The sequence below is a fragment of the Camelus dromedarius genome, chromosome 16, assembly GCF_036321535.1.
Source record: "Camelus dromedarius isolate mCamDro1 chromosome 16, mCamDro1.pat, whole genome shotgun sequence".
Taxonomy (NCBI): Eukaryota; Metazoa; Chordata; class Mammalia; order Artiodactyla; family Camelidae; genus Camelus; species Camelus dromedarius.
Window position 1 is genome coordinate 14,343,481 of NC_087451.1, and position 22,830 is coordinate 14,366,310.

Consider the following 22,830-nt stretch of genomic DNA (forward strand, 5'->3'; position numbering starts at 1 on the left):
AAAAATGGACTGGTAGCTTTTCCAGTCACAACTAGACTTTTTGATATTCCAAACTTGGGACAGGTTTAACAAGAAATGTTAATATCGCCCTTATTCAGTAAACTTGGGTTCCTGGAGAAAGACTTTTCCCCTTTATTTACACATTGGACAAAATTATTTGCAGTTATGTTGAGAGGAGGAAGGAAAGCTGCTGATCAGCATTTTATTTATTTATTTATTTACTTATTTGATTTTTTTTTTCCAGCCTTTTAAATGCATCCTGTCTAAACCAAATCAGAGGCTCACAGGCATGGCGTTACTCCTGAGGAAGCTTGGATGACATCATGTTCATGCGGACCATACCAGAAACAAGATAAAAGTAGTGAGGGGAAGACTACTCAGAACCAAGGCGGCTATAGGATATGTACTTTGTCATCCAGACAGCTAGAAGGACATTGATACTTTTTATTGGTACAAAACTGCTTAATTTGGCCAAAGAGTCCTTTAAATGTCGCTAAGTAAACATAAACAACAATCTAAGCTTTCTCCTAAAAGATTAACTTTAGAAGAGATAAGAAGAAATAAGAAGCACTTTCAAAAAATAAACTTCCTGTTAGTCTTACAGACTGTTTTCTATGTGGCACAATGTTCCTCTAAATGGACAAGACCTGACAGGACTTTAGCATTTTATTTGCTATTTTGCTCCTAGATACAGTGAAAGATTAGAAGAAATTTGCTAAAGAGTCCTTGAGGAAAGTTATACTAATACCTGAAGGGGAGGAAAGTTTCCTCGGAGCAGCCAATATTCTGTTACAGTGATTCACAGAGTCTGATTTTCTTGATTCCCTCCAGGTTCACAAGCCCCAGAAATCATCTAGTTCAGCAAAGCACGCCTTCGACAGCCCTACTTCTGGAAAGCATGGATTGGAATGCTGGGCACATAGCCATCAATCAGGGAGCCAAGGTAATCAAAGGAAGGGGAACCAGCAGAGAGAACGCTAGCTGGAGGAACCAAACGTACCATGTCCCGGTGATATCTGCAAAAGACACAGGCTTACAGAAAGAGTAATCCAAACAACTAAAATGGCTTTTACCAGCTACCACCATCAACGCAGATGTGGGGTGGGGGGGGGACCTGACCATTGCCAAAGAAGGCAGATCAGAAAGGAGCACTTTTTCAGCTTCGTCCCTGCTCCACGAGCCACTATAGCTGGCTCTCTCAGCTCAATCATATCAGTTAACTTCTTGATTTCCAAATCTCTAAGAAGAGGTGAAAACAACTGATATTTCAAAAGAAATTTAATGATATAAAAGCCTACAGATGTTTACCGAGTTTTGTTTTGTTTTTTAAAGATAAATGTGAAATGCCAAAATAAAGAAAAGGACAAATCCATCTTTCTGGTTTACATCTTCAACCTTCCTCCACCTCCTCTCCCTCCTCCTCCTCCCCTTCCTCTCCCCCTACTCTCTCCTCTCCTCCGCTCCTCCCAGTCCTATTCATCCAAACCCAAACACTAACAAACAGCTCTTTTCTCCAAAGAGCTCAGCCTGCTGGAAAGAAAGTTTGGGTACTATCCACGCAGGTAAGAAGCAATCAGGATGACAAGGTGGGGGAAAAAGGAGCAGCAGCAAGCCAGAGTCCCATTGGCTTCTGCCTGTCCTGACTGGCAAAAGCAGAAAGCAGAGCCTCAAACCAGTTCTCTGACAGGGCCCGACGCCTCTGCAGCACCCCCCGTGTAATTACACACTTGAGTGACTGGACTCTGAAGAAAATTGAAGGCCTGAGCTCCGAACAGCTGCCATTTTCTCTCTCCATCACACCAGCGTGATTACTTGAGAAATGAACAGCCCCGGCTCAAAGCTACTCCAGAATTCTCAGAGGAAATATGGCTCCGTGTTCCAATAATGAGATTCTTAAGGCAAGCGTTACTTACAATCACTCCGCAAAAGGAGCGAGCCGAGCCCCTATATCTTACAAATTAGAATTTAAGAAACCCAGCGACAGTCTTGGACGATCATTACTCTTCTGCTGCTCCAAGGATTCTGGGCTTTGGTCTATTTTTAGCGCAGAAAACTGTTAAATCCTTAAAAAGGTAATCATAATAAAAGGAAAACTCACCATAATTAGCTTCCTAAAAAGGCAAATTCTAACCTATTTTCGGTCCAAACTGACAGATTCTTCCACACCCTCTTCATTACCCTTTTCTGCCAGAAAGTCTTGGCTTTATCCAAATGAGAATTAGAAAGCTTTGTATTAAAATTTAAGGAAAAAAATCTAATTAGTCAGAGATTTAATTCCATTTTGATTGAGAAAAAAATAAAATCAGCAAGTTGCCATAGACAATATCACTTCTTTGCCAAAACCTGTCACTTGGGGAAGTTGAAATATTACATTGTGCTGATTTTTTTTCCCCTTTCAAATGCATCTTCTGGTTTATCCAATATCTAGCCATTCAGGGTAGCAAAGGCAATGAACTCTCCCTGTGATTACGTATTTCTAAAAGTGGCTATTCTACAAAACGTTTTATCCTCAAGAGTTAACCAGCTGGACAGATAACTGAACGAGTGGCACTGCTGCTAACCAGAGATGTGAGATAGACAGTTTCCCTTCGTTCTGAACCATGAACTAAAAAATAGCAGTGGAGATTTATAGTTTTTTTCCTCCAAGAAGGAAAAACAGGATTAAGGTACCAAGAATGCCAATGCCACAAAGGGACAAGAAAGAAAACCACAGGAGTGAAAAGGTACTGTGGTGTCTAAAAAAGACAAACACGCAGCAGCAAGACAATTAACCGCTCGTGGGATGGGGGCCTCTACGAATAGTCCTGTTGTCCTCTGACTTCCAGAATTAACTCAGCCAGAAAAACCCAGGAGGGGAGAACTTACAAATCATCTTTAAAAATCCTGAAGCCCACAAAAATTCTACCCATTGTCAAACGTCCATCAGTGCTATTCAGGGACGAGTCTCACCCCTCATTCCCACCTTCTCCTGACCCTCACATCACTAGGTAACGGGGACAAAAGCATCTACCAATGCAATAATCTGAGCTTGGATGTCCACGTAAATAAAACAGAAAGGGACCGAAGAAGATGACAGAATAAATTTAAATTTCTGTGGTTGGGAGGGAACAGTATTAGATTTCTAATAGTTGGGGGGTTTTTTTGTTTGTTTTTAAGTTCTGGACATGAGCGTCATTGCTGACATTCATGGAATTAACAAGAGTTTATAACGGAAAAGCACATTGGTCGGATAAGACTAAATTGTAAAGTTACTGTTATGAATAACAACAGGAATGAGGAAACACAGGGCATCTCTCAGTAGAGACAAGAGATTGGAGCTCCTGTGTAAGATTATACACATAATTGGCAGAACAATCCTTTCCTGACTAGAGCAGGTTCCTTCAGGTCAAGGACAAAGACGGATGTGAGAAATTGTTAATCCACAACCTGAGCCCCACTCATCCCACAATTACAAAAGACAGGAGCTTTTCCTCTGACCACAGCCATGAGAAGGAGAAATGCTTTTTTCATATCATCAACCATCCTTATGGGTTCAGAAAAATGGTACTCACAATGAGCATTGTGACCAGAAGATTCTTCTTGGTGACTTGAGCGTGAGAGAAGATGTAGTTCAGCACAGTGTTCATGTCACTCTTGTTCTCCTCCCGAAGGGTGAACACGCATTTGTCATAGTGACCTGCAAGCAGCAAAAAGAACTGGTCCTCACTCATGTATGAATGTTCACGTTTACATGCTATTTGTGTGTTTTTTAAAGTCTGTAATTCACCTGATAAGTAGTGAGAAGAAACAAGACATTTCTTGGATGGATTTGTATAGAATTGGCAGTGTGGTTTAGTCGCAGCAACACTGGACTAGGAGTCAAGCAATCTGGTATAACCTTGGGCTCAAAGTCCAGCTTTGTTAACCAATTTACTATGTGCTCCCGGGCAAATCACTTTCTCTCTCTCAGCTTTATTTTCATTAAAAAAATGTTTTTAGAGGTGGAGGGAGGGTATGTCTTAGAGACTGAGGGGTTGGGGATAACCCCAACCTTCTACCCTTACTCTAAATTTTCTTATTTACCTTCCTGGAATGATCTCCTTAGAAGAGAGGGTTTGGCTGCTTAAAAAGAAATGTCAATACCATTAAACCCAATGATCTTTAAAGTCTACCCCAGCTAGAGATTCTGGTTCCATGTTGGACTCTCTGACCATGTTTCACCCTAACTAGAAGGAACAGTTTTAACTCAAAAATAAAACACACTTATCAATATCCACAAGAAAGATGGCTGCCACCTTTGGAATCAAACCACCCCCTCCCCCCGGCCCCCATTAGTCCATGAAACAGCTAAGCAATGCCTAGGAATTCCAAACCCAAATCAAAGCATTGATCAAGCAGAACCTTGCATTAAATCAAAACGCCTGCAGGGAGAGCACAGCTATGTATATTTTCACTGGCCTTTCATAAGGCCACAAGAGGCAGCTTAGTTCCAGCTAGCAGAGCTATGCTTTGCAACAGAAGCATAAGCTTCAGGTATACTGTAGTGACATCTACAATGGGATATAAGTAATACCCAGTTATTCAGAAAACAGCTCACCTCAGAATTAAATTCCCAAGTAAAGGAGAATTAGTGTTTGAATAGTCTCAAGGGTCAGAATTTTACGAAATAATGAAAATACCAAAGGATAATCACTTTGGTTCAGATTCCATGTCAAGTTACAAACCAGAACAGTGGCATTCAAACTGCATTACTATGGATTCCTAGAACACCGAGTACAATCAACCAAAGCAACTGTGCTTTTATGTTTTAAATATTAGAGATTAATGTAAGATTTTTTTTCAAAGTGAAGCTACGTTTAAAAAACAGTGAACTATAATATTTAGAGAACTGCCAATTGCATAAAAGACCTACTTAGAATAAAATGGAAGCTGTTTAAAAATTGGTTGTCCTATGCAACATGTAGGACATACACGTTTCTCCCAACCAAGATTTAGCTTTGAAGTGACAACAGAAATATATCTTGGTAATTAGTTACCAAGGGCCAATTACTAGGGCCAGGGGAGATAAGAATATTTACTCAGGGGAGAGGCAGTGGAGACACTAAACAGAAAGTAAGGAATGCTTCCAAGTGCCTCTTTTTAAAAACTTTTTCTTGTGAAAGACACATACAGAAGAATAAACACCCATGTAACTACCATTTTTTGTCTTAACAGAACATTTTTAGAATCTTTCAAGCATCCTTTGTGCTCCTCCTCAAAAACAACCCTATGCTGAATTTTATCTTAATCATTCTTTGTGTTTTCTTTACATTTACCACAAACGTATATAGTTTCATTTTTCCTGTTTTCAACCTGATAACAATGGAATTTTTGCGTTTGGATCCTTCTATAACCTGTTTCTTTCCCTCACCATTATGCTTTTGAGATTCATCCTTTTGCTCGCATGTGTCTCTTCATCCATTTTCACTGCTGTAGAGTAATCCATTGTAGGAACATACTAGAATCCAATTATCTATTCTACTTGTGTATATTTGGATTGTTTCCAGTCTTCTTCACTGTTAATGAATAATGCTGCTACAAGCAGTCCTGTGTATGTCTCCTAACAGACATATGTATCGGTTTCTCTAGAGTGCATTATCTAAGAGTGAAATTGCTCGGTTGAAGAGTATAAATAAGTTCAATTCCATTAGGTATTGACAAACCATTTTCCAAGTGGTTATACCAATCTGAACTTCTACTTACAGAAGCAGTGGAAGGAGATGATGGGATTTTTTTAAATTTTGGTCAATCTCACTGTGGTTTTGGTTCACATCTCTCCAATTGGTATTCGTTCACATTTCTCTAATTAGTAATGAGATTGAACATCTTTTTATCAGTGGGTGGATCATTTGTGCTTCCTTTTCTGTGCATTACCTTTTTGTATCTTTTGCCCATTTTTCTACTAGGTTGTCTTTTATTTATTGATTCATAGCTGTTCTCTACAGATTCTAGACACTAATCCTTTGTTAGCTGTTATGTTTCGTAAATACCTTCCTTCCACCTTGTGTCATATTTTCAGTCTCCTTACAGTATCTTTTTGTGAACAGAAGTTCTTAAGTGGAATTGAATTACTCAAACTTTTCCTTTAGTTTGTACTTTCTGTGTCTTGTATAACAAAATTTTCTCTGGCCTGAAGTCATAAGGATATTCTCCTAAAAGTTTACTAGCTTTGCCTTTTTAGTACATGATTAAGTTTTTAATTCATCTGGAATTGATTTTTGTGTATATGGTCTAAGGTAGGGATCCTTTTTGGTTTTGGGGTTTTTTGGAAATGAATAATCCATTGTCCCAGTATCATTTATTGAAAAGTCTGCCCTTTCCTCATGATTGACAATTACTGCTTTGTTGTAAAGTAAGTTTTCTTATGTGCATGGATCAATGTTCCATTGTTCTATTAATCTATCCCTACACCAAAATCACAATCTCTTCATTAATAAGGCTTTATATTAAAACTTGGTATTTAACTGAACAAATATCTCCAAGTGTATTTCTTTAGAAGAAATTTGGTTACCTTTCTTTCATGTAAATTATAGAATTAGCTTGACAAATTCCACAAAGATACACAAGTAAGTTTTTTTTTTGGAACGTCAATGAATCTACAGATGAATTCAGGGAGAATCAATGCTTTACAAATATATATTCCAATCCAAGGCCATGATATAATTTAGATCTTCCTTATTATTTTCAATGACTATAATTTTCTCCAAAACAGGTTGCACATTTTTTTGTTACACTTATTCCTTAGAATTTCATATTTTGGGTTGCTATTTTAAACGAAATCTTTTTCTAAATTGTTCTTCTAAACAACTTTTCTACTATAAAATTTGAATTTTGTATAGTGACTTTTGTATCCAGCAATTTTGTTAGATTTTAAATAATTTTAGTAATAAATATGTGGATTCTTTGAGGCTTTTCAGACAGACATCATATCATATCTAATAGTGGCAGATTTATTTCCTTACTCCTTTCCAATCCTCAGAGCTTTTCATTCTTTTTCTTGTCCTACTGCACTGGCTAGGATATCCAGTATGATGCTGAATAGCAGTAATGACAGAAGTGTCCTTGTCTTATTCTTAATCTTAAATAGAATGCTTTTAATATTTCACCGCTATGTATGATGTACCCTATAGATTTTTTTGTGGGGGAACTTTACATGATAAAAAGCTCCACTTCATTTTTATTTGCCCAAGAACTTATCATTAATGGATACTAAATTTTGCCAAGTGCGTTTTTCATCCGTATCTTAAGATGATGGCCATGTTTTTTTCCTCTTTTAGTCTATGGCATGATAAATGACATTAATCAGTTTTTCAAATATTCATCAAGCTTGCACTACTAGGATAAAGCCAACTTGGTTGTGATGTATTATTTTATACACTGCTGGATTCAGTTGGCAATATTTACTTGAGTATTTCTGCTTGTCAAGAATGGCAGAGCCATCCTTTAAGGATGGAAAAGGGAGCAAAACAGATTCAGGAAAATACTAGGTTATCTTTCAAATTCTGTGGTGTTTTACTGCCATCTTGTGGCAGAAAGCAGTATCAGCAGCATGTGGCTTTAAAACCTTAGCCAGGGCGTTTCAGTTGGAGACCTTGTACGTCATTTAGTGAAGCTCTACAGAGAAAGCCCAGGATAAATTCCACCTAAATGATACACTGAAAAGCACTGGAAAATCTGAGCCTTTTTCAGATGCCTGTGGTTCAATCCATGGATTAGCTGCTGAGAGGGAAGCTCTTTGGATAGGGTTTCTCAATTTCAGCCTGGTCATGACCCAATCAACTCTCACTATATGAGGTCAAGAAGACACCAACAGGGAATGCTAATCTCTACCAGAAAAATTATCTCAGCCCTTTCCTAGAAGGGCTGGATTCACAATCTCATCAAGCTGTGTTTTCCTGTTATTCTTTCTTTGGCGTTAGTGGGATATAGAGGTTTAGGGTTTTTGGGGTGGGGGGGATTTGGTTTTCTTTCTTTTTTTTTTTTTTTCATTTTCATATTCTTTTTCATTATAGGTTACTACAAGATACTGAATATAGTCCCCTGCGCTATACAGTATAAACTTGTTGTTTATCTATTTTATATATAGTAGTTAGTATCTGCAAATTTCAAACTCCCTATTTACCCCTTCCCACCCCCTTTACTCTCTGGTAACTGTAAGTTTGCTCTATATACCTAGAGGTTTAGTTTTTAAGGGATTGGTGACAGGAGAAAAGAGTTGGTTAATGGCAAGTGTTAGTGACAGGATGAACTGGCTCAGCCGCTGCTCAGTCCTCTAGGGAAACGTTCTCAGGTACAGAGCCCTCAGGAAGAAGCTTACCGTTCTGGAATTGTGTTTCTACTCTCAGGTACTGCCGCAGCAGATCCATCACCACGGCCTTCATGTGGCCTCGGATGCCGCTTCGGTACCTAGGCAAACAGAAGAGAGTCTCCACCGAAAACCCTGACAGGCTAACATGATTAAATAACAGACTATTAAATAATAAACCCAGAGCCCAGATTTACTCTATTGACTTTCTATCGAACTGCTTTCCCTCTGAACATAAGACAGGATAGGAGCCAGCCTGGAATCAACTAACCAGATTAACTTAAAATTCAAGACTAAAAGAAATCTAGCTATACACAAGATTTTTTTTTTAAATAAAAGAATAGAGGGAAAATAGAGAACAAAACCAAACCAAAAACCACTCGATAGCCCTAACAACACCCCTGGTTCAGTTCCTTTTGCTAAGTAGAAATGATTACCACACACTTCAAATGGCTAAGGAGTATCTGAAAAATTTATGACTATCTTAAAGTTGCCAATGTTCTGTGAAGATTGTTAGTCCAACAGTTGGCTCCACAAGTTAAGAATAAATGTCATTCTGGGCCCTGTGCCAGGAGGAAAATTAGGAGTTTCATCAAAAGCAAAGAAAAAGGAAACAATGAGATTTCTGTGCCTTAATAACTGACAGAAAGATGTCCAATAGAAACGAGTCATCAGAAACACTGAGTAGGAGAGTTACTTCACAATTCTAAGATCTTGAGTCAGTATAAGGTATTTTCTAAGATGTTAGGTGCTTTCTAACTTCTCTAAGTCAAATCTGTGGTAAACCTCCCTGTGACTACTTAGAAGAAAGGAAGGTTTGGGGCCAGACAGGTCTGGGATTTGGCGTTACAAGTAACTACCTCTGTACCAGCTGGACGATGCTCTGAGTGTTCATGAAGAAGACTTCCCGTTCAGACTTCCGATTCAACGTAGCTGCGTGGCTGTCTAGGATGTTGGCAATCTAAAGTACAAGAAAGAGAGAAAAATGAAGCCCAACCCAACAAAGGGACCCAGTGCATTAGCCTCTGTGGCATCAACACCAGGAATCTTCTTAATTATAACAAGACAATTTCTATCTTTCACACGCTGACAGCAGCTCGGAGTTACTAGGCATAGCTTAGGGGCTCATTCATGTTAATTAAGAAGGCAACTTGTATTACTTTTCACCCTTTCTCAGATGAACTAATGAGTGCATCACAAAGACTACCATCCTATCAGAGGCCCTGACAGGCAAGATTTGCTTAAGGTCAAGGTGCAAACATAACTCCCCCCTTGTCTAGGTTTACCCCCAACATGTAAATTTAGATTATAGGCAAAGGGTAACAAGCATGCTGCTGAGGTAGTGAGGAGGTCTCTGATAATAAAACTACAAATATCTGTCTACTTTAAATGCACAAAAAATACCTCTCACAGAACAAAACTCTAGGGGGTACCTGGCCGAATATGCTTTTCTCATAACCACAGATACTTTACGTTTCACATACAGTGCTTTCATTATTGGGCTTGTACCATGAGGCAGTTTTGTGAAAGGCAAAATGCTTACAACTTAAAAAGCACAACATCCAGATAGTAAGGAGGATGCAAACAGGAAGGAATCCTACAACATGAACTCTAGCATGGGCAGCCAGTAGAAAATGGTAGAGTTACTCTATAAATACCTGCTGGCTGGGAAACTGACAGAGGACTGATGTGATGTTGCTGGCATACTGAGCCATTTCCTTCTTGATAGACTTCTCCACATTGGGGGGGATACGGCCAGAGACGCTGGTCATGATATCTTGCAACTCTAGGAGAGGCAAGGAGGGATCTCTGAGGGTCTTCATCAACCGCTCTACCCAGTCTTTCACCTGAGAAGAAGGACATAATGAAGTAGGATCCAGAGAAAATTAACACACTCTCCCAAATAACATGATATATCTGAATTCATGACCACACAGTACAGGCATACCTCGCTTAATTGTGCACTGATACTGTGTTTCTTACAAATTGAAGGTTTCGATTTGTAAAACCCTACGGCGAGCAAGTCTATCGGCACCATTTTTCCAACAGCATTTATCACTTCATGTCTCTGTGTCACATTTTGGTAATTCTTGCAATATTTCAAACCCTCCACCAGCAAAAACATTATGACTTACTGAATGCTCAGATGATGGTTAGCATTTCTTAGCAGTAAGGTATTTTTTAAAATTAAGGTATGTACATTGTTTTTAGACATGATGCTACTGTACACTTAATAACTACAATGTAGTGTAGACATAACATTTCCTTGCACTGTCAAACCAAAAAATTCACGTGACTTGCTTTCTTGTAATGTTCGCTTTATCGCAGTGGTCTGGAACCGAACCCTCAGTATCCCCAAGGTATGCCTGCACTTATTTTGACATTACAAAATAAGCATCTAATATTGCCCTGGTTCTTTGGTTTAAAACCCAATTAAATGTGAAGTCAGTGACACAGAAAGAAGCAAGGATTTAAAGACTTCAAATCCCACAACTAAAAGTGGGCAAGTTCCAGGTCAAACAGCTTGCTTTCTCTCCCTTAAAAAAAAAAATCCTTATGTGATTTTTAAACTATCTTGGAAAACAGGTACCCTATTATGTATACCCATCCCCAAGAAAAGTGATTCGTACCCTGCTGCTGAAGAAAGGGTCTGGAAGGCAGTATCCATTCATGACGTTGACCAGATTATCCAGGACATAGTGGAACACTCGGTGGAGCTTCTCGCCTCTGAGCGCTGTGCTCTGGATCTGCGGCAGGCTACCCGTGTGAAGCTCGGCCTGTCAACCCCAATGAGAGACCAAGTCATCCACTACCTTCTATTCAGGGTGCAAACACACCACTGCAACTCAGATTCAAAATCAAGACTTCCCTTCGCCAAACCCAGCAATGGAAGAAGCATCATTCGGAAAACCACAGAATCTTAGTGGCATAATTAACTTTTGCAAACTCTACTTCTAGAGAACCAAAGGCACAAGGACAAGGCATAAAATCAGGGGTAAAAAGCTTAAGGAAAAACTAGCAAACCAAGCACTGAAATCACTTGGCCCTCCAAGCTACCCTTATTGCAGAGCAATATTGAAAGCATCTTCCTGCTCACCTGCTGGACCTTGCTGGGGTTGTCTAACTGCATCTTGGCTAGTACACACCCAGGGTCGAGAGCTGCTCCAGGCCGCTTGACATAATGGATACAGCCAGACTCTGCAGCTGTTAAGGTCATTACCATCTTCATCACCTATAATGAAAAATTTGAAAAATCTCTCAGGACCTAGCTTTAGGGATTAATGACAGCTACTGACATTCCCTGTTTCTGGTATTTACATGCATTTTGACATAGTCTGTGTTTTCACGTGTTTTATACTTAGAAATGATGAACAATTTAGCCTCCTTATACCTGTGGATCTAGCTGCTCACGCTGTCTACCTAAGACATCCAGACCAAATCCCTAAGGATCATTCTTGACTCCTTTTCCTCCCTTATCCACCAATTTACCAAGCCTAGCCAAGTACAGCTTCTAAACCTTTCTCAAAAATCTTCCTCTCTTGCCATCTCTTTGGTTTAGTCCCTCATCATTTCTGGCCTAGGATACTTCAAAAACCTCCCAATAGACTTTCCTACCTGCTATGCACCCACCACAAGGTTCACTAAGAGCAATCACTCTAGAGCCCAAATCTCCTCATATCACCTGTCCATGTAAAATCCTTCAGTGACTCCCCATCTGCCTTCAGTAGAGTCTAAACTTCTTAGTATGTCTTATAGGGTCCTTCATGATGTAAAATTCTGATTACTCACTTAGCAGCTTTGCTTGCCACTTCCCATTAAACCATAGCCATTCTCAAGCAGTATCGATATGTAACTACAGTTCCTTAAATATACCAAACTTCTTTGCTTCTGTGCCTTTGTATATGCTGTTTCTTCACCTTTAAACACTGTTCCCTGCCTTTCTTCATCTGGTCTATTACTACCTTTCTTTCAAAGCTAAGATCAAAGCCCCCTCTTTCAGGAAGTCTTCTCTCACTGTCTACCCAGACCCACACTGATTTGGGGCAGGAGGCCCTCTGCACTCTGCGCTTGGCTCTCTCACAATTCATATTTCATTACTTGTCCATTCCACCCCTAATATTTTTTCTGTATAACCAGTACTTAGCACAATACCCAACACTCAATAAGTGTTGTTGCCTCACATGTATTTTTAGAGCCAGAGATTCCTCATCTGTCAAAGAAAAACTAAGAGCTTTTTATTTGCTTTTAAAATCTCAGTGTTCATAATCCCCATTAAACCAACTGATGCTCTTTCCTTTCTATTTCCTACTTCTTTTCTGTTACTCTTGAGTCCCAGTCCATCCCAGCAATCTTTTCCCTACCTTCCTTCCCATGACCCAGAAGCCCAATCACCACCCTGACCTCGATCTCAGCATAGCACTGGCCCGCAAACACATGGCCTCCATCCTCCACAATGTACTGGATTAACTTCCCAGCAGAAGGTGAGCGCAACACTGAAGGGTCATTTTCCTTCTCAAACACACAGGTTTTATTGCCAATCGTGATGCGATACCTAGGAGACAAGAAGGACTGTGGAAGTCAATAAAGCACCTCAAGTTGTAAAGGATAATGGTAGAATAATGTCAGTCTTAAAAGAAACACTTAACAACTTCATTCTGTACGTACACAAACACACACACACACTATTCACTGCATCTTTATTTACAGTGCCAAATAACCAACATTTAAGGGTCAGATTAAATAAATTATGGCATATCCACATGATGGAATACTATATGACCATTAAAAAGAATATGCACCTCTATTAGAGGGGGGAAAAACCATGAAGATAATGATGTAATAGCTAACATTTTCTGAACCCTTACTACGTCCCAGGCAATGTTCTATACCCTTTCCATGTGTTAAAGGAAAAAAAATAAGGTGCAGAACTAAAAGTTATTTTTATTTATGAATGTATTTAAAAGAAAAACACAGTATGTATGTATACGTAACTTGTATGTGCATTCAAAATTTCTGCAAAATACATAAGAAACTGCTAACAGTGGTAGCTTATGAAGAGAGGAACTTAAGGACTTCAAGCAGCCACTCACCTGTCCACCTCTTCCTTCATGTACGTGGTGTAGCTGCTGCCATCATAGGACAAGAGCAGTCCTCCGTCGCTCAGCCGATGCACGTCTACTTCCACACACGACCCGTTCATGATCACCACATAGGAGTTAGGGGACTGTCGAGTCACCTGTAGGAAATGGGAACCAGAAGAGACAAGGCAGTGTATCTCTCCCAGGTGGAGTCCCAGACAAAATTCCAGTCCTCAAGGATACAGGTAAGAGAGCTCTGCCAGAGAGGAAGGAAATTCGTGGTCCTGTGCTCTCAGCACTAGTGTTGGTGGGCATGACTCAGCCCTGCTTCAGGCAAAGAGGGTGACCTTAGCTGTATCTCCCTGCTCTGGTTATTCTGTCTCCTTTATCTCTTGGCTGCATATGTGAACTTGAGTGACAGCTAAAACATTTTCAGAGAATCATCAAATATTGCTTTGACACAAGGCTACTGACACTAATAATGTCTGTAATTTCACTAATGCCCAGTCCTGCAGTAAACCAAACTTCCCCCCTCATCCCCTGACCTAAAGGAAGCAAGCTAACAACGAGTCAAAAATTATGGTGTTGGCTTCTGTGGGGTTCAGCATACCTTCAGTACATACTTGACTCCCTCATAGATAAGTTCGACATCTACTGTATTCAGAAGCGTATGAGCAGAAAGGACTTGACCCCTGAAAGAACAACAATGTGTGAGATATTTACTTCTAGAAAGTTCTAAAAGTGTATAAGGGAATCTCAAAGGTTATTGGTTATAGCATTTCCTGGAATATCAAGACTGAAAACAACCTAAAGGACCATCAGTAAGAGACTGAAACATAAATTACAAAAAAAGCCATATACTGGAATATTATGCAGCCATTAAAAAGAAAGTTGATAAACAACATTATACTGTATAGCACAGGGAACTATATTTGATATCTTATAATAACCTACATTGAAAAAGAATATGAAAAGGAATATATTTACTTGTGTGTATATATATATACATAAAACTGAATCACATCAGAAACTAACACAACATTGTAAATCAACTATATGTCAATTAAAAAATACATTTTAAAATGTTTAAAAAAGAAGAGAAATTTGACGCCCTTTATGTACTAATATGAAATACTCTCTAAAATATACTGTTAAAGGAAAAGAGCAAATGAAATTGTGTAGAACAGTTTCAGGGTATGCTACCATTTGTGTTTAAAAAAAATTAGCGGTGCAAAGAAACAAATATTACATATCTATGTTTATGTAAGTTTACCATATGTCTGGAAGACTGCAGAAAAAACAGTAACATGGGTTGACTACAGAGAAGGAAACTGGGTGGCCAGGAACAAAGACAGGAAGGAGACTTTTTACTATATACTTTTTTGGGCCTTTTGAGTTTTGAACCATCTGAATGTATTACCTATTCTTAAAAATATATTTAAAAAAGAAAAAAGCCCCAATACAATAAACCCTCATTTACTACTGGCAACTGAACTTTATTTGGAGTCTTAAAAAAGAAAAAAAGAGGCAGTAAACCATGGCTGCCTGGAGTGGAGGGGAAAGGGAAAGACATTACCAACGAAGGAAACATTATCAAGAAAGACTTCGGAAAATAACCAACGGAGGGAGTGATAAAGCAAGTTAGGGAAGTTGTTAATAATTGGTGAATCTGGGCAAAGAATACATACAAATTATTTGTACTATGCATGCAGTTCTCCTATTAGTATGAAGTTATTTCAAAACACAAGTTTTAAAAATAAATTTAAAATAATGTTAAAACAGTAGGGGGAGCTTGTAGAGGAGATTACGTGTGGCACATCTGTACCCCAGTAGGGAAACCATTCAGCTAGGTTACAGACTGCATGCTGAAGAATAGAAATAAGTAAGGCCAGACTGGTAAAAAGGGGCCAAAGAATACAGGGAGTTAAAAGTCGCACTGAGAGATTTAGATCTGATACCGAAGGGTAATGTGAGCTGATGAAGGTTTCAGTGAGTAAGCCTAACACAGTGAAAGAAAGATCTTTACGGTAAGACCTGAATAACCGAAATCTCAGTTCAATTTTTAAAATTTTGTTTCTTTTCTTCCTTTCAGACACCTCAAAAGAACCCGTGTTGGAAATTAGTTTAGCCCCAAACAATCTGATCCTCTACTTGAAAGACTCATGAGGTCATCTTGAATATCAGTCTCAATTATTATTTCCTGAAAGGTGCTGCAGGTAATATATGAAACATTCAGGGTCCCCTGCTGGAGAAAAACACCTGACTTTCATCACCAGGGCTTGGAGAGATTTGATGCTTATATAAAAGAGAATGTTTACTTCATTGGGATTCCAGTTTTTAAAAAGCAACCATTCTGTTCTAACTGTGTTATAAACCAATTTCTAGAAATCTGTACTTAAAGAGTCCCAAAATCATTTGCTATAAACTCCTACATCCCTTCTCGCCCCTGCACCCACGGTCAGTGAGTAACAAGTAGCGCTCACAAGCTGCCAGGAGCAGAGAGAAGAATAAATGGGCCGCCGAACTTCAGTCCTGTACTCAGGACCATGGGTTAGCTAGCATGGACCACAAGAAACAAAGCCTACCTCTCTAAGGAGTGAAGGAAGTTAGAGATGCTATTCCGCAGGCTCACATCGGCCACGTGGAGAGCCCCACATACAACTCCCAGCATGGTGTCAGGTCTCTCTGCCTGAAAGAAAGAAAAAGTGGGCAGATCAAAAGCACGGTCACTTGGCACCATGGCGCCTCAATTTAAATCAGGCTCAAATGTGCTGTGAAGAATCAGCTAGCACTGAGAATCTCCATCCTTACTGCTCAACTGATCTTTGAGACAAAAACACATTTATTTTTAGAATCTGAACAGAGGCCTCATTTGAATACAGATGAAAAATACGTTTTCTACACCCTAAGATTTCCACTGAGCCAAGGAGTAGCTCAAAAACAAGCTTTTGTCACAAATAATCAAAAAGGTACAAAGATTTGGCTGCTGATAATCTCAAAGAAAAATGGTATGTAACTAAAATTTGGATCTCCAGGTAACTTACATAAATCTAATGATTTTATACAAAATCTGGAGTAATTTAGAATAGCCCAGCGATTCAGGAACAAGGGGTAATGTCTGTTGATTTATATGAGGTCCATCTCATCAGTACTTGGTGGACAGATGTAAAGGTTGGTAACTGTGACCAAGATTTAACATCAAATGAGGAAAGAGAAAGTATTTCAATCCCTGTATGCCTCTCTTCAAATACACCCTTGGAAGTAATATTAGAACATATAAAATGTGTAACACAAGCACAAGCACTCTTATAGTGCTAAAATCACACTGACTCCTATATTTTTCCACGTAGACCAAGAACCACTTACATTAGAATCAACTAGGTTTTATCTAGTGGAATGGACTGATCACAACACAAGCCTATATCACAGCCCAGTCCCAGAAGCTGTCCGTGTAAGTGAAGAAATACCCACCTGTACTTTTTCTGCTATCAGTCTGTCCAGCCAGCCAGTGTCAATTCTATTCAGCTGAAAGCTTTCCGTCTCCAACAATTTGATCAAGTATTCAACTGTAGTTCGAAAGTCGCCCCGAATAGAGAGCTCCTTCAAAGCCACCACCATGTTTCTGGGAGAAGAACAGAAACAGATCTGTTTTAGCAACAAACGTTTTAGTGTTTTTCAGTCATTTTCAAGAATCGTTTCATTCCTTTGGACTCTTAGGAAGGAGGAGCAAGACAGTTTCAAGAACAAATGAGAGTGCACATGTGTGTGTGCTCATTCCAGATGGAATTTTTGAGATGTCAGCAAACTTATGAGTCTGATTGATAGCACCAGCAAATCACATACATTTCATTACACAGAATTACTGAATAAGTTATGTGCAAACCACCCTTAGTTTTCATTTACTAAGTTTCCATCATTCCATTCATTGGCTGGCTAACTAGAATTAGGGCGTAACTCTCCCTTCCTTACACCTTATTTATTTTATTAAGGTAAAATTTACATATAATAAAATATACTTATTTTAAGTATACTGTTCCATGAATTTTGACAAACACTAAGCCCTTAATTTAAAGGTTTCCATACAATAGAGATAACTATCCGGCGTCAGTCAGGTATCACTCAGCCTGACCCTGCACATGAGAATGTTTCTTTAAGCTGTGTTTTAGCCATCTGAGGAGTGACTTGCTCATTACTTTTACTACTTCCCAATTAAGTGTTAAATGATCGAATTTTAACAAAATTTCAAATGCTGTGGTTTTTTCCTGCATATTTCCACCCAGTGTCTATCCTGCAGAGGGCAGGTCCTTACTTCAACAAATACTTATTATGCAAGACACAGACTCAAGACACATACTAGACACATAAGGGAGAGAGAGTGTAGATACAATAATGACTTTAAACATATACGACAGAATATCATAAATACCAGAAAAGAGATAAAAGAGATATAAGCAAAGTGCTGGAGAGGTTCTAAGAAGGGAAAAAATCCACCTCCCTATGGTTTCATAGAGGATGTGGGATCTGACATAGAAAACAAATTTAGGATTACCAAAGGGGAAAGGGAAGGGGAAGGGATAATTAGGAGTATGGGATTAGCAGATACAATCTACTATACACAAAACAGATAAGCAGCAACAAATCAGACATGGTCCTGTTCTCATGGCATTTAGATTATGATCTACGAGAAATAATGCAGGAAATATGGGCAGGGGCTATTCTGGAGAATAGGAACACCAAGTTGAAGAATATAGACCTAATGTCATGAAAAAAAGAAGAAACAAACTCTGGGCTGAAGAATGAACTATGGCATGATGTCAAGAAGCAAGCTTACTGTAGAGAGCATAATTTTAACATGCTAAACGTTGACCTGGTGGCTTTACCCTGTAGAGAACTGTACAGAGAGAGTCAGGAAGTAAGGAACGAGGCTCTGGGACCAGGTCATAAGACATGTTCTGTACAAAATATTTGGTGGCCTGCCAGTCGGGAAATCTAAATACCAATAGAGGCCACTCTGGGAATGTAAATGAGTGAGGCAAACTGGATGGGGGCCATGTGAACTGGAGAGCTCAGGTTTCCTCCAAAAGAAGCAACCTCACAAAGCTTCAGTTAATTTTTGCCAAGTGGAATATAAAACCACTGTTATCATCATCCCATTTTTTTAAGAGAAGTCCATATATTATTTATTTCAATCCCCCAGTTTTTAAATATTGGCGACTTATGAAAACTAACACTCTATAAGCCAAGCCAATCAAAACACATCTGTGGCTGTGACTAGTTGGACAGCCACCAATTTGCAAGCTGTAGTGTAACTCTTCTTCACATTGGCAAAGTAGGGTATGGCTGTGAAAGAAAGAAAAAAATTGAGACGCCCCAATTTCTGGAAACACTATTAAAAACTAACATTATTAATAAATACTTATTGATTACATATTCTACGTGTACAGTTCAAAGGGCAAAGGAATTGGTCCAAGGAAATAGACAATTAAAAAACAGAAAGAGCTAGATGAATTTTGGATAGTCTAAAATATCTAACCTGTCAAAATTACCTCCAAGGGCCCTACTTTTTAGGCAAGCAAAACTGCTAGTAAATATTTAATATTTATGTTCAATAGAATATTAACTAATACTTACGATATACTAGTCATGTTTGTATAAGCTATGTGTATATTTCATAGCACACTGAGGTCTCTCATATAAGCAATATGGACAGTTCCCTTATGCCCTTTTCACGTAATAAGCAGTTTGATTTTATTATTTTAAATGACTAAAGGACATTTACAGCTATATCTTTATTTTGATGACAAATAAGAGATCTTATCTATGACTTATATGATGACAACTCTTGGTCAAGAATCTACCTCCCCTCAATAACAATACTATTTCTATAGAAAAATAAGGGGTATCTTTAAATCAATCAATTTTATATTTATCAAAAATATTTGAAAGCAGAAATACTTGAATAGGCTCAGAGCAACAAACAGAAAAACATCTGCCAAATACTGCATAATTTAACACAACATGAATGCAAATACAATTAAAGATACATTCTTCAAAAAAGCTGTCCATATTAGCAACATTAGTGCTTTTGTAGCAGACAATGATTCCCATTCCCATGCTCACACCTTCACTGAAGATTAGCACAAGTTTGTTTTTGAAATGCAATCAAATGCTATTATACTCACGAAATTGCTTCCTCTCGGTTTTCTCCCCAGGAAAAGCAGTGACCAAACTGAGAATCAGCAAATTCATGAAGTCCCCCTGCAGCAGCAACACTGAAATAACCCCAAACGTTCTTATTGCTGCGGAAATTCAGTTCCTGAACTGTTCCTGAGCTGGGCTTAAAACCCTGTTAGAGAATGAAGAACATGGGAAATGATATTTTATATTTTCCAAGGAAGAGAATATTTACATAGTCGCTGTTTAGGCTCTGTGTAATCATACGCAAAAAGCAGAAAGGGTGTAAAAAAATCATAAAGGCTTACGAGTCAATGTCCAGTGCTACAGACCCACTGAGGACTCCACGGTAACAAAAGTAGGACTAAATGACCAGTGGGACAGTGATCATTTACTTATCTGCTCTGATGAAGCCTCTATCAATTTCCCTCTCCAGAGGAAATCCCAAGATATTTCAGATATGTGCTCAGATAGCATCTTAATATTAAAGTTCACAGGGGAAAAAAAGTGTAAACCTTTTGAGTGATGGGTTACCTCATCTGGATTTTCACTAGTGATCCGAGCGGCAATAACATGGCCCCGTGGACAAGGAACATGAGCAGAATTTTCAAAATCAATGGGAGCATCGCCCCAGGGAGATACCCCATACATCATACGGATATCCTTGATTCTGTACAGAGGGATCCCCATGGCAATCTGAAAGGTAATAAAACACACATCACTCATTTTTCACAGTTACCTGCCTTAAAATGTGGAGGCTATCAGATTACCTATAAGGTGTTTCATTTTAGTAGTCACCACCTAAAACAGACTATTTTTATAGCCTGCATTTTACAATCATTGAATAAACAGCTCCAAGTTACTGGAAATAAAACACATGCAGGTTGCTAAGTACTTTCCACTCCCTTAAAAAGTCCCTGAATCCCTAATGTAATAGACATGAGTTTCCCCTCTGTCATTTCTCCCTTGATGAATCAGAATGAAGACATCCAAAGGGAAGAGCCAGTGTCGGTAGCTAGCCAAGAAGTTCAGATAGCTTAAAAGTCCTAACTATGTCATAATTACTTCATAATTGTCTCCACAAACCACTGGAGAAAGTATATAAATCGTTATTTACTGAGTTCCTAAGTAGGGACCACTACGGACCAGAAGGGGTTCCCAGTGCAGGCAAAGATATGCTATTTACAAATAATATCAACTTTCATCATTAGCTATTACTGCTTCCCATAGCATGTTTCCTGGGCTGAATGGAGACAATAATAGTGACAGCCAGCACTTTAAATATTATAAAAATAAATGTGTGCTTCTACCCTTTTGCCAGGAAAAACCTCAACGACCACACTAATGTGCAACTGCTTCAATTTAGAACACTGGTAAAAAGGAGTAGAGGACAATTACGAAGTTGAAAGGCTTCCTATAATTAAAACAACTCAGTAAAGCATTATTATTTTTGAAAACGCTTTCTAAAATGTAACAGTTTATCTCAGATGTGTCTGGCTGAAAAATAATAATATTCCTAAATTTGTCCCAGATCAGGAAAATCAACCTACATATCACAAGCCACAAAGCACAAGAGATGAACACTAAGTGAGACTTAGATAGGAGGTGCTTTTCTCTTATCAGACGCTAGTTGAACCAGTTTTGCAGGCATCTCTGACATTCCAAACTTCGCTAGACAACTCTTTGAGCCAAGATCAGGGTGACTCACCTGGAGCTGTGCTGCAGGGAGGTTGACATCAGCCACCATCTCTGTACAAGGGTGCTCCACCTGGAGCCGAGGGTTCAGCTCCAGAAAGTAGAAGCTGCCATCCTGGCTGTAGAGGTACTCCACAGTCCCAGCGCTCACATAGCCGACCATTTTGGCAAGTTTCACCGCACACTCAAAGAAGAAAGACAACCAGCATTGAGTATCTCACCTTGTCCAACTGATGGGCCACCACTGCTTATCTAAAGCTTCTCCCTCTCAAATAGCCAGTTTATAAGAGCCACCAAAGGCTTTTGGCCACAGAAGAGTAAATTTCACCCTCTCTGATTATTACACAGGATTCCTGGACCTGGATGACAAACTCAATTCAAAGCTGAGTGAAAAGAGTGTTTTTCACTTGGGGTCACAGGCAACCCCGCCCTATCAGGCATACGCACATGCAGGCAAAGTAAAACTATGGCAGATGCTTCATTGGACCCGGTATTTTTGTTTCTAGTATTTCCGGTGTTTTTCCCAGAAACACAGCTGTCCAGCTAGAGACTAGATTTTCCCAACCTCTCATACAGCAAGTGACTAAGTTTTAATCAAGGCAGTGTCAGCATTGGTGAGTGATATGCATAATCCCTGAATCATGCTTTGAAATGGAACTGCTTATTTTCTATTCCTGGCTTTTCTCCTTCTATGGTTTGGAACATGGTCCTGACAGTGCAAGCCTCTTTCACCATACAGATGAGAATTACTAAGAATGGCAACACAAAACAGAGAGAACTTGAATCCCAAGAAGGCCTCATGGATCCTAGTGGCCCTGGAGAGCTCACCTCAGATTACAATGAGAAGGTAAAATAAACTTCTATCTTATGTGGGTGGTTGTATTTTTTGGATCCCTTTATTACAATATCTTAACCTGTACCATAATCAATACAGAAACTATTACATTTAGGTAGGATGCTGCTATTTAAAAAAAATTAAAGTTTGTGATGCTGGCTTAACAACAGGGTAGTGGCTATCAAGGAAACAGATACTGCAGACTGGAAAGCTGGTGGCCTCCTTGTTAGGCATAACAAAACATTTGGTAAACTGTCTCCTGTAATATCTCAGAATGCAGCCAAAAACACCAACTAAGCCATAGGAAAAATGGTTAGAAAAAGTCAGGATGTGAAAAAAACCAAATGCTTTTGAACCCCCACAAACCAGAAGATTAGATTCTTACCCTGAAGCAACTCAGTGTCAAAAATTAAATCAAGGGGGCTGCAGTGGTTTCAGCTGGCCTCAAGGGAGCCAATACTGACATGAGGAGAGAAAGAGACAGACCAAGCACAGCAGGCAGTAAACAAAAGAGGAAACGTAACTATGTCCAGAAATCTTGGGTATGGTTACTCCTACCTGAAGCTGACTAGAAGTAAAGAGCCCAGAAACATACTAAGTTTTGAAGGAATTGTATTTGTAAACAAACCACAAACCTGGCTTCCAAAACCTATGATTGATAATCATAGCAATCTTCGTGGTGCCAATCCCACACCAGCAGGAAGTGCGCTGTGACAGCTCTGCCG

General features: G+C 39.1%; 1 protein-coding gene across 12 annotated transcripts in view; it reads right to left on the reverse strand.

Annotated features, from left to right (window-relative positions):
• ACACA (acetyl-CoA carboxylase alpha) overlaps positions 1–22,830 on the reverse strand; it is a 256,069-nt gene that overhangs the window by 127,848 nt on the left and 105,391 nt on the right. For all 12 annotated transcript variants that reach the window (XM_064495017.1, XM_064495019.1, XM_031467944.2 and 9 more), the window contains 14 exons: positions 21,284–21,454; positions 20,110–20,271; positions 19,584–19,747; positions 16,873–17,023; positions 15,987–16,090; positions 14,012–14,093; positions 13,414–13,559; positions 12,725–12,875; positions 11,421–11,555; positions 10,954–11,100; positions 9,982–10,170; positions 9,184–9,284; positions 8,336–8,424; positions 3,552–3,676 (listed from right to left, as the gene is read on the reverse strand). In XM_064495017.1, the coding sequence (XP_064351087.1) occupies positions 3,552–3,676; positions 8,336–8,424; positions 9,184–9,284; positions 9,982–10,170; positions 10,954–11,100; positions 11,421–11,555; positions 12,725–12,875; positions 13,414–13,559; positions 14,012–14,093; positions 15,987–16,090; positions 16,873–17,023; positions 19,584–19,747; positions 20,110–20,271; positions 21,284–21,454 (1,917 nt within the window). The remainder of the gene's footprint in view (positions 1–3,551; positions 3,677–8,335; positions 8,425–9,183; positions 9,285–9,981; positions 10,171–10,953; positions 11,101–11,420; positions 11,556–12,724; positions 12,876–13,413; positions 13,560–14,011; positions 14,094–15,986; positions 16,091–16,872; positions 17,024–19,583; positions 19,748–20,109; positions 20,272–21,283; positions 21,455–22,830) is intronic.